The sequence below is a fragment of the Oncorhynchus mykiss genome, chromosome 8 (genome assembly GCF_013265735.2).
Source record: "Oncorhynchus mykiss isolate Arlee chromosome 8, USDA_OmykA_1.1, whole genome shotgun sequence".
Lineage (NCBI taxonomy): Eukaryota > Metazoa > Chordata > Actinopteri > Salmoniformes > Salmonidae > Oncorhynchus > Oncorhynchus mykiss.
This window is the reverse complement of record NC_048572.1, coordinates 17440755-17457879: the sequence shown is the minus strand read 5'-3', so window position 1 is coordinate 17457879 and position 17125 is coordinate 17440755. Positions and strand designations below refer to the sequence as shown.

Below are 17125 nucleotides of genomic sequence, written 5' to 3'. Positions count from 1 at the left end.
TCTGAAAGTATTCTCTGAAGAAAAACGATATAAAAAACTTGAAAGAGCCGATATCCCCAGAGACTGCAATAATGAAATGAGTTAATTAAATTCTCCTCAAATGCTCTCGTTGTCACGCCACTGAATAGCCATAGCCAGCAATACTGTCACATAGCAGCTAGACTAATACACTTTGGCAAGACCATATTGTTTCATGCTGTGGATACTCTAGATTAGAGGTTACTGGCTGATACTGTAAGACATACTCCATGCACGGTAGCTTCATTGGGCTTGCTGCTGCAGGTGGGAGCAGGCTGAACCCCCAGACTGTCAATACGGTTTTGTTAGTTTGTTACCTCCAGATAATTGAAAGGTAGTTCATTTTAAATTGTGTGAACATTCCTGGTATTTACATAATAATACGGCAACATCCTCCAATTAGCTGGTGATTTGTGGATTTGCTAAAGAAAACAGTGTGAAACAAAGAGAGGCAAAATCTTCTGTCTGTCAGTGTGCAGTGCGGGTAATTGGGAACAGGGTTTGGGACAAGCTCAACAAACTGAAAGCAAACGATAGTCCAGCCCTCCCACTAGCCCTAAGCCTGTTCCTTACTGTCTAACAATGCCCAGAAATCACCAATTACTGTAATGGCAAATCCTGGCCTCAATACACAGGCTGAGAGAAGTGACACCTGGTTGATCTTCATCAACAAGGTTTACTTGATCTCTCAATACAGAGCTGCTCAGTCACTAACTCCCCTATATGCACAGCATTTAACCGTCTTAGTCCAATTTCAGGTTATTTTGTTATCCCATTGGGTTCATTGTTAGGAGAATGTTCTATCTGTGTAAAAGCTGTTTGTGTGCTCTCTGCATTGCTGGTGGTCCTCCCGGTTGTCCTCCCAGTGTAGAATATCACATCACAAACAGCCCCACCCCCTTACCCTTCACTCCCTGCTGCCGCCTAAACTAAATCCACATCGAGGCTGCATGGCCAAAATGGAGAGCGCATGGGATATGGATATGAATGGCTGGACTAACTGTTCTTTAGTTTAATAGTGAAGGATTAAGGCAATTCAGACTGATAAACAAAGAAAAGGCTGTGGCAGCTTTTTAATTGTGCTGTTTGATAAATGGCAGCTGCGTTAGGCCAGGCATTTTAGGAGACAACACAATTAAAAGTGATGTAAAGCATTGACTACTGATTAGTTCCATGTGGAGGGCTGAGAATTTGATTTGACCAGAACACATTTTCATTTGTAATAGATTAAGGGAAGTCTTCCCCCCTCTTCTAAAGACGAACAGGTCCACAGAATCTTGTGCTCTTACTGTACTGGCGTTCTCTTTGAGAAAATAAAATGACAATTCCGAGAGAAAATTTGAAGTAAGTCAAGATTGGGGTTTTTGTATCTGGCAAAGCTCCAAACTTTAATCAGGCTGACGACTTCAAAGGCCTTGCTGCCGGCCTTTCTATTTTCACATTTCAATACATTCCACTGGCCGTGTTCCTCCTTTCATAAATCCAGAGAAACGGATTCATCTGCCAAGCCTAGCTGAGTTTTATTGGGCCATTCCCTGGGTTTGTCATTTTAAGCAACTTGCAATAACTTCACCACAACGCCATGAAAAAGTCTTGCTTTGATTCCCAAATGAGAAAACATTATCCAGCTAATGGAGCTATTACAAAAAGTACCCTCAATGATTATTAATGAAACACGGTATGCTACCTACATCATGCTATATTTCATGAATACCGTTAGTCCTGCTCTTCTGTGGGCACATCAGAATCAGTCTCTATAGATGTAGCTGGGCTGACCTCTACAAGAATGTTTCTCAACTTTGAGTAAGATCTTGATTAGTAGCTTTTATAACATTTACCATTCAATATTTATCCTATTAGTCTGTGACTTACTTGTATTGTTTCAAAGGGCCATAGATTATTATGTAGTTGATCAATTGTTTTTAGGGCTGTTGGAGTTAATCAGTTCATCAGTTAATCAGTTAACTTTGTGTCGTTTTAGTGCACCATTTTGTTTTTGTGTGATTATTTGCATTGTCTGAAAGTACAGTACCAAAATGCATAATATATACAGCTAAAATCTACAATGTGATGTAGAAACTAGTTGACATTGAGGTTAAAGAAAGTGTGCATTTTAAATGTACCTGATTTTGCTAACCATTACTTTAGACAGAATTAAGACATTCATATTCTTGTAATATTATTTTCTGAAAAATCCTTAAATTATACCTCACTTTGAGCAAATTCTGACAATGCGATTAATTGCGATTAATCACAGAAAATTCTGAGAATAACTCATTTAAATCATTTGACAGCTCTAATGCTTGCTTTATATCAGAGATGAATTGCAGTCATCTTTTTCCTACATTGAGGAAAGAAGAAAGAGTCATTACAAAGTCAGTTAGAAGAGTTAGTAACCAAATAATGCTCTTATAAGACAAACTCTGAAGAGTTCATGGAACTGTACAGTGTTCTGAGGGATAATTACCTTAGATAATGATGCCAGTGTAACTCATCATGATCCTTATGTCAAAATGTGAGAACGTATTCATATTCACACACTCACACCTGCTCTCCCTTGTATGAGCAAAATGTTGATCTGAATACCAAAAAAATACTACATTTATAATACCCCATTACTATTTACCAGACTTGTGTAGCAGCAGAATCATTTCAGCTGTTGTGTTGAGAGATCCATTGTTTTCCTGAGAGCTGCGGTCTGGGGGAATGAGTCTAACCAAAAGCAGTTCAGGTACTGAATACAAACAGAGAGGAAAAGACGGAGCGCGAGGATTTACTCCGCCCAAAATCTGTCCGCATGAGATAAGCCTGTTTTTGTATGGAACTCTAAGAGAGAGTGTTGAATTACCTGAGGCTTATTTGATCTAATAGAAGTTTCGTAATGTTTAGTCTGTTACAAATATACTGATATAAGTGGATGCACATGGCATTCTGGCAACTTTAAGATAAACAACTTAGCTGTGCCTGTTGTTCACACTTGTATCTGCCCTCTCATTGGCTAGGATGGTCCCACCTCATCTCGCCTACCTTCAATCATAGCGGACTTGTATTTCCATTGTTCGAGCGAGCGGTCACTTGGTTATCTTGTCAATATAATAGATCATCTTTGATACAAAACAACAACAAACAGATCATATCCTCCTACCTCAGCAGATATAACCTCCTGTGGTTCTATTTCCTGGGTCAAGGGTCATACTACTGTATATGGTATAGCTTAGCCAATATCCACCAGCTGAAAGGTTGGGGGCAGCTGCCTCCAAACCCCTCGCTTTATTGTTATTGTCATCCCACCCAGAATAGTGTTGAAAAGACTTAGGGGGGTGCTTTCTAGGGAAATGGAGCTGACCTGGCTATCTTCTGGGTATTATAGTGGTGTTGCGCTTCTCACGGCAAACTGAAGCCGATTTGTGCCCAGTGATTATGGCCAATCACATGCTCTGGAAGCTGGCGTAGGCGAGGGGAGTAGGGCGGTGGAGGGACAAAGGACAGTCTCACTGGTCTTTGTAGGGTAGAGAGAGAGAGAGCCTCTCTCAGCAGTTCAGGGTTCAGCTAAGCAACCTGAGAGAGACCCTTGTTTTAGAAGGTAGGATATCACTCAGCACAGTTTAGGTTGAAATCAGTGAGTGTTTCCATGTAAGGAGAGAGAAGACAGTGGTGGGAACAATCAGCTCTTTCTCATTCTGTTCAATTCATTCCCAACCTAGGGGTGGAAACAACGTAAGACTTCAATGAGTTTTAGCACGCCAAAACAGGTTTTACCTGACACTTTATAATAAATCATGGTTACAGTTGTGATCAAAACAGATTGTTGCAAGCTGGGGAAATGTGGCAAACCAACTCTGAAATTGTCTCCAAAGCCAGGAGTTGTAATGTTTTGCAGTGTGATATGAGAAAGCCCCATAGACACAGAGTCATTGGATTTCTCTTTATATGGTAATCAGACATGACTCATAATCAGTTATTGTTTCTGTTTAGCTAATATAATACATCATGAATAAATATGGCTGGGTGGGCGGTCACATCTAAGATCATCAACGCATCTACATACTTTATTCCCTGAAGGAACTATGTTTGGAGTATGTGTTGAAGTATAAATTGAGCACACACTGTCAATGTAAGTGCACGTGTCTGATTTTCACCATGCCCTGTCACTTTGTTTTTGACTGAACATAAGACATCAAGCTTGCTTCACATCACACAGATGAATGATAGCTCACCGGCGATGACACACAAAAAGCTGACCTCTAAAACTATACTGTGACTAAGCAGACTGTTCCGCGCAATCTGTGTCTTAGCTGTCTGTATGGCTCAGTGGAGGGCGGGTTGAGGGCTGTGGGCTGAGTTTGTCTGGGTGTCCGAGGCAGGGTTTACTCATCATGACAGCTGCTGCTGCTAGTATGTGGGCCTTCCAAATCATGTCATTACTGGCTGCTTGGAGTTTGGTGGGCCTGCCAGCTCTGTCCCTCAACGCTCGGCACACTAAGCAGATTTTTCTCCCGCATGGACAGGCACGCTCACCTGTCACGGGCGGACTGAGTTCAGCTCCATCCTACACCCACTTGGAGTATTCCTCCCACTACTATGTTATGTCATCATCACCCGGTTTGCGACAGAGGTAGAATGAGGTGGCAAAATAGGAGGTAGAATGACGGAGTTGTGACGTGGGCATTTATCTGATTTGTGATTTACAGGCAGACATAAGAGAGCTAAGAGGCAGCATACCTCCCCTCTGAGAGCGTGACTGTGACCTGTGGCTTGAGAAACATAAAGAGTTGCCAGTAAACTGAGAGGGTCAGAGTTGTAGTGAAATCTACTGTGGTCGGCCATGTCGTTAAATGAAATGACTTTCTACTCTTTTTTTGTCCGTCTTTTTCAGTTTTTTTGTTTTGCCTACGCTACAACAAACATTCAATAGTTTGTTGAATAGAACCATCTCCCCACTTATCTCACTCTGTGAGTCTGTGATGTCAAGTTTGTTGACTGATCATTTCCAGTCTGCTTGCCAAACCAGAAAAAACACTTCAACCTCAAATCCGTGATGTTCAAAAAAGAAAGTCTTGATTATTGTGCTGCTCCTGCTTTATCTGTTGACAGACTCAGGTAGTCACTCAGTACACTGGCCACAGCAGCTCCAGGGGTGATGATGATGTCTTTATTTTCCAACATATCGCACCCCTGTAGCTTTCCAAAATGTTTCAAGCAGGCAGGGTTATTTTCCACACTGGGGAGAGATGGTCTGCCTTTGGCCTGGAATCCACAGGTATGGACCTGACTCGGTGTTCTTACACAGTGAGAGAAAGAGAGACAGAGAGAGGCAGAGAGAGAGAGAGAGACAGAGAGAGGTCTGCCGGCTTGGCTTAGAGCTGTTGGCAGTCAGCAGAGTGCGTCCAACCAGACTGCTCAATGCAAAATTACAGACTTGGCTGGAGGGGCTCTGGATATAATTTCCCTACTATGGATGCTGTCCAAGACTGTGATTAAAGAGCATATGAGCTCTGATTAATATGATCATCTTGGTGATGACAGAGGTATTTCTATAATAAATAGATCTTTATGATGCCAACCCTCGGTGATCATATGTTCCCCCGATTCCTGCGAAATGGTTTTGTAGTGGTTTCATTTGGCATTTGTATATTCGCCGTGCCGATGCCAAACTTAAGATTTATTCACCGCTGATCAGGAAATGAGGATGCGGGGTTAAGGCAGTCTAAGACAAGCAGAGCTGCCGTTGTAGGAAGGCATAGATAAGTGGCCATAATGCTCCAGACCCCAAAAAAATAGTCGTGCCTCGGGATTCCGACACACGCTAGCCCCATCACCCTCCAGCACACTGCATTTTATGAATTCTCTCTCATTTCAATCCCCTTATGGCTCGGTTGTCCAATCAAGGCTTTAGATGCCTGCGCCGGGGGCCTGGGGCTGTGCTTTGACATTTAATAGAAGCGACGAGGAGGTGGAGGGCCTTGTGGCTGGTTAGCAGTGGATCCTGTAAATGTCCACAGTCACAGTCAGACCTACTCTTAGGAACATTCTGCCGTGTGCGCCGCTGCTGTAATCTGCCTCTGTGCTTTTTCAACCCAGAGCCTTTGTTTTATTAAGATAAATGATAAAGCCACTCTGTATGCAAACACATAGGCTTTCTCTGCTTAGGCCTGTTGGTGGATTTGAAAAGACAGGCCTTGCAGCTGCCTGCAGCAGAAAGGTCATTGAGGCAGGCGATAAGCAGATCCAGGTGTGTACATTACTGCATTACCACCTGTCCCACTACTTTCATTTCTCATCAGTTGTTTCATCACCTGATTCCCTGTGATATTCAGTGTGCTGAGCAGGATTTAGATATCATCATTAGAATACGACTCACAAGGGATTTGGATGAGCATGGCCGTGGCGTATTTTTTCTGCCTTGAATTCCATGGATCTGGCCCTGTACATCTTTCAGGGAGGTTCTGTTCTGTACTCCGACTGGGATTTACACTAAGTGAGTTCAGATGGAAAACGGACTGGAACAAAAACTAGATTCATTTACAAAGCCACAGAGATCTCACTCTGTTTTTTACCTTACATGTATTTCCGACGACCGCCCCTAAAACAGGTTGGTATTTAGCATCGTTTACATTCTTCTCCTCCCACATCCAGGCATGCTGTTTATTGTCAGTCAAATTTGGATTGCCAACATAAGTCAACAAAAAGCCTTATTTGGCAGCAAGTAAAATGTATTGCATTAAATTGGCCTCTTGTATTCCCCTTGGTGTGAGCAGCAGAGGATTTGACAGAAATACGGAGCTGAATTACACATTTTATGACGCTGTTATTGCATGTTAAGAAGCCAAATTTGACTTCAGAGGTGAATGCAGGGTCTTTGTGTTGTGTTGTGTTTTGTATTGTAGTATATAGGGCAGGGACAATACCAGTATCGCAATATTTTATCCATTGCCAAAATTATTTGGTCCTTTAAAACCTGCTGTGAGTAAAATATTGTGTGCTATAGCTTGGAAAATAAATTAATGTGACTCTGGATGACAACATAATGATGTTTGTTTCCAACATTACGGTTGTTTTCCTAAAGAAGTAGGAATCCGCTTCGTGTTTTGTTTCCTTGCTAACGAGTATCGTGATACTGGTATCGTCCCGGGCCTAATAGTACATGAACCATTGTTTACTCTCTAATAATACATGGACCATTGTTTACTCCCTAATAGTACATGGGCCATTGTTTACTCCCTAATAGTACGTGGACCATTGTTTACTCCCTAATAGTACATGGACCATTGTTTACTCCCTAATAGTACATGGACCTTTGTTTACTCCCTAATAGTACATGGGCCATTGTTTACTCCCTAATAGTACGTGGACCATTGTTTACTCCCTAATAGTACATGGACCATTGTTTACTCCCTAATAGTACATGGACCTTTGTTTACGCCCTAATAGTACATGGACCATTGTTTACTCCCTAATAGTACATGGACCATTGTTTACTCCCTAATAGTACATGGACCATTGTTTACTCCCTAATAGTACATGGACCATTGTTTACTCCCTAATAGTACATGGACCATTGTTTACTCCCTAATAGTACATGTACCATTGTTTACTCCCTAATAGTACATGGACCATTGTTTACTCCCTAATAGTACATGGACCATTGTTTACTCCCTAATAGTACATGGACCATTGTTTACTCCCTAATAGTACATGGACCCTTGTTTACTCCCTAATAGTACATGGACCATTGTTTACTCCCTAATAGTACATGGACCATTGTTTACTCCCTAATAGTACATGGACCATTGTTTACTCCCTAATAGTACATGGACCCTTGTTTACTCCCTAATAGTACATGGACCATTGTTTACTCCCTGATAGTACATGGACTATTGTTTACTCCCTAATAGTACATGGACCATTGTTTACTCCTTATGTTACAGCATCTTTCTTTTTCTTGGTTCAGACTTTTATTCACATTTATTTACATTTAAGTAATTTAGCAGAGTCTCTCATCTAGAGCGATTTACAGTAGTGAGTGGATACATTTTTGTACTTTTTTTCCATACTGGTCCCCCGTGGGAATGAAACCCACAACCCTGGCATTGCAAGCGCCATGCGCAACCAACTGAGCCACACGGGACCTTATTATTGGCTGTGGTTCATTAGCCTAGTTGACTATTATAGCCAGGGAAATGTCCTTATGAAGACAGAATTATTTGGGTCCCCGGCCTTGAAAACAAAACATTGACTTATCTTTCTCAGACCATTAATGCGTACTATATGACTGGCAACCAAAAAGACATTTAGGCTATCATTCTTCTATTTACATCATCATGATCCTGAAGTTGATGATACAATTTTCCTTTTACCTTGAAACATGTCATTATAATTGTTTAATATTGTCAGCGGGCCACTAGGGTATAAATAGGAGCTAAATGCAATGGTCTGGTCACTCTGAGGAAGACATCAGCTTGACGTCGAAACATCAGTCACCTGTCCGCATTCTGTACAATGGATTAAAGTGAGCAATAAGAAATCAATCTCTGCCTTTTTTTGTTGCGTGCTTCAACTCCTTTTAACCTGGAATAGGCACTTTAGGATTTTTTTTCTTGGTAATCCAGTCTCTTGGTGACACATTGTTTCTCTCTTATAAATCACTCTCATTTTAATAAGTTTTTGTATTTATTTAAATGTTATTTTATCTGACCTTTATTTAACTAGACAAGTCAGTTAAGGGCAAAAAGGCCTCCTGTGGGGACGGGGGCAGGGATGAAAAATAAATATATACAGTGCCTTGCGAAAGTATTCGGCCCCCTTGAACTTTGCAACCTTTTGCCACATTTCAGGCTTCAAACATAAAGATATAAAACTGTATTTTTTTGTGAAGAATCAACAACAAGTGGGACACAATCATGAAGTGGAACGACATTTACTGGATATTTCAAACTTTTTTAACAAATCAAAAACTGAAAAATTGGGCGTGCAAAATTATTCAGCCCCCTTAAGTTAATACTTTATAGCGCCACCTTTTGCTGCGATTACAGCTGTAAGTCGCTTGGGGTATGTCTCTATCAGTTTTGCACATCGAGAGACTGACATTTTTGCCCATTCCTCCTTGCAAAACAGCTCGAGCTCAGTGAGGTTGGATGGAGAGCATTTGTGAACAGCAGTTTTCAGTTCTTTCCACAGATTCTCGATTGGATTCAGGTCTGGACTTTGACTTGGCAATTCTAACACCTGGATATGTTTAATTTTGAACCATTACATTGTAGATTTTGCTTTATGTTTTGGATCATTGTCTTGTTGGAAGACAAATCTCCGTCCCAGTCTCAGGTCTTTTGCAGACTCCATCAGGTTTTCTTCCAGAATGGTCCTGTATTTGGCACCATCAATCTTCCCATCAATTTTAACCATCTTCCCTGTCCCTGCTGAAGAAAAGCAGTCCCAAACCATGATGCTGCCACCACCATGTTTGACAGTGGTGATGGTGTGTTCAGGGTGATGAGCTGTGTTGCTTTTACGCCAAACATAACGTTTTGCATTGTTGCCAAAAAGTTCAATTTTGGTTTCATCTGACCAGAGCACCTTCTTCCACATGTTTGGTGTGTCTCCCAGGTGGCTTGTGGCAAACTTTAAACGACACTTTTTATGGATATGTTTAAGAAATGGCTTTCTTCTTGCCACTCTTCCATAAAGGCCAGATTTGTGCAATACACGACTGATTGTTGTCCTATGGACAGAGTCTCCCACCTCAGCTGTAGATCTCTGCAGTTCATCCAGAGTGATCATGGGCCTCTTGGCTGCATCTCTGATCAGTCTTCTCCTTGTATGAGCTGAAAGTTTAGAGGGACGGCCAGGTCTTGGTAGATTTGCAGTGGTCTGATACTCCTTCCATTTCAATATTATCGCTTGCACAGTGCTCCTTGGGATGTTTAAAGCTTGGGAAATCTTTTTGTATCCAAATCCGGCTTTAAACTTCTTCACAACAGTATCTCGGACCTGCCTGGTGTGTTCCTTGTTCTTCATGATGCTTTCTGCGCTTTTAACGGACCTCTGAGACTATCACAGTGCAGGTGCATTTATACGGAGACTTGATTACACACAGGTGGATTTTATTTATTATCATTAGTCATTTAGGTCAACATTGGATCATTCATGGATCCTCACTGAACTTCTGGAGAGAGTTTGCTGCACTGAAAGTAAAGGGGCTGAATAATTTTGCACGCCCAATTTTTCAGTTTTTGATTTGTTAAAAAAGTTTGAAATATCCAATAAATGTCGTTCCACTTCATGATTGTGTCCCACTTGTTGTTGATTCTTCACAAAAAAATACAATTTTATATCTTTATGTTTGAAGCCTGAAATGTGGCAAAAGGTCGCAAAGTTCAAGGGGGCCGAATACTTTCGCAAGGCACTGTATATATAAATATAGGACAAAACACACATCATGACAAAAGAGACAACACAATACTACATAAGAGATACCTTAGACAATAACATAGCAAGGCAGCAACACATGACAACAAAATGGTAGCAACACAACATGGTAGCAGCACAAAACATGGTACCGACATTATTTGGCACAGACAACAGCACAAAGGGCAAGAAGATAGAGACAACAATACATCACACAAAGCAGCCACAACTTTCAGTAAGAGTGTCCATGATTGAGTCTTTGAAGAGATGGAGATAAAACTGTCAAGTTTGAGTGTTTTTTGCAGCTCATTCCAGTCGCAAGCTGCAGCGAACTGATGATGGGGATAAGAGTGATCGGCAGTGCATCTCCAGGTAGGAGATGATTCCATTCATGCTCTACATGAGGGTAGAGGACAAATATCTCCATGACAACCAAGCAGCCCCAGCTACTCTCCTATCCTCTTGGAGGAATCGGGGTGTGTGTCTCAGAGCTGCTGATGATAGGCTGCCAGCCCTGTTAGCCCTACTTCCTAATTTGGCCACTGACACTGAGCAGAAGAGTGTATTTTCAATAAGTGGGGTCCCTGCTGCCTAAACGATTATGTAACAAAGCTGACCAGTGATTTCTGCATCTGTTACACAACTATTTGGAGATTAGAACAGAGTTCACACAGCATGGGACAACCATTGAGGGGCAGGTTTGAACGGATCGGACTGATTGAGGGGCAATGATGCACACGGCACTGTCCATGTCAGTGAGTATGAATATTAAAGGGGTCTGGAGCAATTTCCCCCCCACTGACCCTCACACTCACGGCACAGTTCAGCACAAGACTATAGTTATTTTGTTATGGTGGGTGACACACAGGAAACCTGCTGAAACGCATTGAATTGAATTCATTTGCAGACATAAAATTGGCCAATCGAGAAGTTATTCATCATTGATTCAAATTTTGGTCAGAAAGCTTTTATTCGATGTTTTAAAGATGTAGACACAGTATACCATTGTTACCACAGTATACTGATGTAATATGAAAGAGCCAACCTCCTCTAAATCAGTTTCTGCTAATTACTTTGAAGCAGAGGCCCCTTTGACCTCCCTGCATGCCCAGCAAAGGTGCCCCTAGTCCAGCATTGTCATTATACAGGTAGTGGTCTGACTAGCTAGCTAGTCTCTTGCTAACTCTATTTTGAAGCACACCACATCAAGGGTAATTTGATAAGGGTATTTATATAGGGATATTTTCACAAGGGTATTTTACAAGGGTATTTATGTAAGGGTATTTTATAAGGGTATTTATATAAGGGTATTTTTATACGGGTAATTATATAAGGGTATTTTTATAAGCGTAATTTTATAAGGGTATTTTTATAAGGGTAATTATATAAGGATATTTATTTAAGAGTATTTTTACAAGGGTATTTTTATAAGGGTATTTATATAAGGGTATTTTACAAGGGTATTTTATAAGGGTATTTTATAAGGGTATTTTATAAGGGTCTTTTTATAAGGGTAATTATATAAGGGTATTTTATAAGGGTATTTTATAAGGGTATTTTATAAGGGTCTTTTTATAAGGGTCTTTTTATAAGGGTAATTATATAAGGGTATTTTATAAGGGTATTTTATAAGGGTAATTATATAAGGGTATTTTAAAAGGGTATTTTAAAAGGGTATTTTAAAAGGGTATTTTATAAGGGTAATTATATAAGGGTATTTTTATAAGGGTATTTTTATAAGCGTAATTTTATAAGGGTATTTTTATAAGGGTAATTATATAAGGATATTTATTTAAGAGTATTTTTACAAGGGTATTTTTATAAGGGTATTTATATAAGGGTATTTTACAAGGGTATTTTATAAGGGTATTTTATAAGGGTATTTTATAAGGGTATTTTATAAGGGTCTTTTTATAAGGGTAATTATATAAGGGTATTTTATAAGGGTATTTTATAAGGGTATTTTATAAGGGTATTTTAATAAGGGTATTTTATAAGGGTATTTTATAAGGGTATTTTAATAAGGGTATTTTATAAGGGTAATTATATAAGGGTATTTTATAAGGGTATTTTATAAGGGTATTTTTATAAGGGTATTTTATAAGGGTAATTATATAAGGGTATTTTTATAAGGGTATTTTATAAGGGTAATTATATAAGGGTATTTTATAAGGGTATTTTAAAAGGGTATTAAAAAAAGGGTATTTTATAAGGGTAATTATATAAGGGTATTTTTATAAGGGTATTTTTATAAGGGTAGTTTTACAGACACTCTTTTATACGTAGCACTCACACTGAATTTGAATCAGGGTAAATATAGAGATGATCAAATGAAATATAACTCACAGATGAATAAAGACATTCTAGCTTTGGCTTATTATCTATATTTAATGACTTGTTTGAAAAGAGAAGGAGATTGCCAAGTGCTGGGAGTGAAAGGAGAGAACCCTGGTTCTGCTGTAGGTGCCGAGCAGAGCTTGGGAATTTCTCTGTTACAAAGGACTCCACTCAGCGATGTCATCCACATGAAAGCTGAAGCCTTGATCCTTCTACAAAATGAAAGCGTTACTTAACGGGGCTGAACAATTTACGTCTGCTGTGGTCGCTCTCACCATCTCCCTCCCCGAACTCTAAGCGGAGGTGACAAAGCTGTGAGCGGTGGTGGCTGGGAAAGCACATTTCCGTGTGTGGCTCGTCGCGGCAGGCAGTGGAGCGGGCGGATGAAGGACGCACACCAGTGCAGATCGAGGCCCACTAGCCAATCCCAGCAGTTCCCCTCACATTCATCAAAGGCTGGGCCTATCATTGTCTGAGGTTTTTATTTTCTGAGTCACTGAGCCTCTACTGCTTGCTCTGAACACAAAAGGTGAATTCTCCTTCTGTCTTCTTTTCCATGTCTGCTCCCAGAGTGATTGAAGAACCTTCACTACTAAGCTGGTAGACCCAGTCTGCTGTTTCCAGCCCAGGCAAGACTACACTGTCTCCCAGCCAGTTAGGCTATAGCTGGAAAACTAGTTATAACAATGAGGGAGTACACCCACCTCTTACACACACACACACACACACACACACACACACACACACACACACACACACACACACCATCTCTACTTCCCTTCGTCCACTGCTTCAACATCCCTCTCTCTCCTGGGTGCCGCCAACATTTAATACCAGGGAGTTTTTCCTCTCCTACGTGAGTCACAATGTCAAATGGGAAGTATTGGGGATTATGTCATAGCTCATTAGTGTCAACCCTGGGACCATACTGTCGCCGATCTTGATGTTTTCATAGAGGCTCCCAATCTATTAAAATTGAGATCCTTAAGTGGGCCATAAATATCAAGCTTGTGGTCATGACAGATTGAAATCTAGAGGACAGACCAAAAACAACGTACTGTGTGTAAAACATGTCTGAGGTGGTTCCTGTCTGTGTGACTTCACACCGGTTTCCTTAGCCTAATATTTATATCATAGGCTAACCCAAAGTATGTTATCTGCAGGTGTTTAAAGTGTTGAAATTACCTTGTTGTTATTAGATTTCCTGTCTACTGTGCAGAGCCTGTTAGATGCAGCAAACTCCCACTCATTTTCTATTTAAATGCTGTTAAGGAACCATGGCTTTTAAGATAGTATACGTCATCGAGTACACTCAGTCAATAATGTGGGCGTAAGATACTCAAGCTTGACTTCAGTAGTTTGGTAATTAAAAGCAGAGTAGTTTATAGAGGAGCAGAAAGAAAGGAGTTTCTATAATGAACTGACATTTTCTCTGCCACTACTTCCGCCACTGTAGACTTACTCAGAACCAACCGGCTGAGTGAAAGAGAAGCGGATATTAAAATATTCCAGCGTAATGTATTCATAAAGGTATTCAAATGCAGCGCATGACAGAGAGTGGGCTTCCGGATGAGTTAGCTTTACAGGGGGAGGTGTTGGGGGTCACTAATACATTCTCTAACATTGCAGACTGAGTGATTGCACAAACGCTTTCCCCCAAACAGTCACTTTGAGACGGGCATAACAATTAATAAATGTTCTGGTACACTAAGCCCCTCGGGTTTGTTAAAAGTCTTGTGGCTGTCTGGGTTCTGGTCTCTATAATGTTTAGTACGTCATTAATGGTTGTCACAGGGTGCTGCCTGAGTAATCCACAGGGGAGGAATAGAACCGTTTAAAGGAACATGCCTTGTCCGTATTAATAACCAACCCAGCTCCCTCACTCATTTTCACCCCTCAAACATTTGAGATGTTTCAAGGCCACTGCTACCCCTTCCTTTTTTAAATGATCATTGGAGAATTCACTTTTTTCTCTCCTGTGGAACAGATCTGCAAATGGTGTGCATTGATCTAATGATGGCACCTAGTGAAAACAAAACATTGCAGATGTGTGTCACCTGTGGTTGAGTTAGGGAGGGAGGGAGGGAGGGGTGAAGTGGAGGAGGGAAGTTTGGATGGGCTGCTGGGTGACTGACAAGAGTCCTAGCAGAAGGCTCAGGGCCAGAGGGGGGTAAATGTGGAGGATCTGATGATGAGGCCTGCCTGAGCATGTGTCCCAAATGGCACCCTATTCCCTACATAGTGCACTACTTTTGACCAGGGCCCTTAAGTGTCCAAAAGTAGTGCACTATATAGGGCAGGGTTTCTCAACTGGCGGCCCGAGAGAGAGACATGCTAGAGGTGTCTTGAGGCTGTTCTAAACTCAAACCAGAACATCCATCGATCAGGAGAAAGGCGGTTGTCTGTACTTATAAAAGGACCAGTCACAGGGCAGGGTGCAGAGAACAGGCATCCAAGATGGCCCAAGTTAGGCTGCCTAACCTTTTGTTGTGGAAACTTAATCGTCCCAGTAACTGCGAGGCCATTGTGAAAAAGATATATTGTTACCTTGCTTTGGTTGGATTGGTAGGATTATATGTGACATATCAAAACAGGGAGTTTGTGACAGGGTCTCTGGTGTCGTGTGCGTTACTGTCAGGAATGCAGATGAGCCCTAACAAGGTTTAAATCCAGCAGCAGTCATTAGCGGGGAGATCATCTTAAAACAAATCTGGGGTCAGGCCCTGTTGGGGCCCAACAGCTCCGGGAGCTCCTCTTCCACTGGGTCACTAAACATCATGACACATAGAGACATCAGCACTTTATCCGCTCTGAGCTCCAACTTCAACCTTCCTTCCCACACAATCAGGGCTCCCCCTCCTCCTTCCTATGCGAAATCCCTTTGTCTGCTTATTTCATAGACATTCTCATAGGATATAGGATAATAATTATTTATTTATTTATTACATTTATAAAACGCTTTTCATTATACAGAATAATCTCAAAGTACATAAAATAATAAATAAAGAGAAAACAAGTGGAGACAGCTAGACATTAAGAACCCAGCTGACACTAGCAGGGACAAGGACACCAAGGAGCACAGATATCAACAGAAAGCCCCGAGTCTGTGGTGCCTTCAGGTGGTCCGGGAGGGCAAGCTGAAAGCTGAAAGGATATACTCTACTGTATATTCATAACTTCAAGTTCAATTAGTATTTTCCATTTTCTGTGGAAGTTCTGGAGTTAAACCTTATGTGTCATAATTTGTGATTCTGAGAAAATAAAAGCATTGTTTCATTCAGAACCTAACTGGCCTTGAGTCATGACTGTGTGGAAGTAAGAGTATCATACACCAATCTGTCCATCTTCCAGCTCACACCAGCAATGAGCAATGCACGCCCCAACTGCACAAAGATTTGAATTCATTACCTTGAGTTTATTATCTTTGCTACAAAAAAACCTGCCTATGTTTACTTCTTCTTGCTTAACAATGGATATTCAAACATGTGGGAGAATTTAAATATTCAGAACTGTTACAATGTACAATTACAAGCTTAACTTCACAGCTCTTCACACCCGGTGCAGTAACAAGACACTTTAATTGTGCTGTAGAAGGGGAAAAAGAGACTGACTTTCAGAGTTTATGCTCAGTGCAACAGATAATTACTCTGCTATAAACCAGGTGTCGCGAGGTTACAGGTACATTTCACTAAAAGGATTTTTGAATGCCTCTGTCATTAGGGAGAATAAGTGCTGCCGGTTCGACCTCCATCTCACTGGAATTTATTTTACTTCATTGTAATATTCAGTATAATAATATATGCCATTCAGTAGGTGCTTTTATCCAAAGTGACTTGCTATCATGTATGAATACATTTTACATATGGTTGGTCCTGGGAATCAAACCCACTACTGTGGCGTTACAAGTGCCATGCTCTACCAACTGAGCTATGAAGGACCACATGTATAGAGAACCCACATGTTGAAGTTTTACACTGGCTGGGATAATGCTATCTTACGCTGTATGCACTGTAATTAAGAGGTGTAAACATTTAGGAGCAGCCGTGTGAATAGAGTGTGTGTGTGTGTGTGTGTGTATTTGTTTGTGTGCGTGCGTTTGATGAGTTTGAGAAAGAAATACACATTTAAACATGCAACCAATTGCATGGAGAAAAAGTTTATTTAAAAAAGACTGTGTGCAGAGTGGGTTCACCCATCACTTATTGACATGTCTTGTTCCAACAGCTCCCTCCCAAGTCAGTGAGGTCATCAGGGAGAGAGTGCAGCAGCGAAGCGTCCAGCTCTCCTGGCAGGAGCCTGAGCAGCCCAACGGAGTCATCACTGAATATGAGATTAAGTACTATGAAAAAGTGAGTGTGTTTGAGAG

The 17125-nt window shown here is 41.0% G+C and overlaps 1 protein-coding gene across 9 annotated transcripts in view; it reads left to right on the top strand.

The window, feature by feature from the left end:
• LOC110529510 (ephrin type-A receptor 7) overlaps positions 1 to 17125 on the top strand; it is a 76219-nt gene that overhangs the window by 41105 nt on the left and 17989 nt on the right. For all 9 annotated transcript variants that reach the window (XM_036984909.1, XM_036984906.1, XM_036984908.1 and 6 more), the window contains exon 6: positions 16984 to 17108. In XM_036984909.1, the coding sequence (XP_036840804.1) occupies positions 16984 to 17108 (125 nt within the window). The remainder of the gene's footprint in view (positions 1 to 16983; positions 17109 to 17125) is intronic.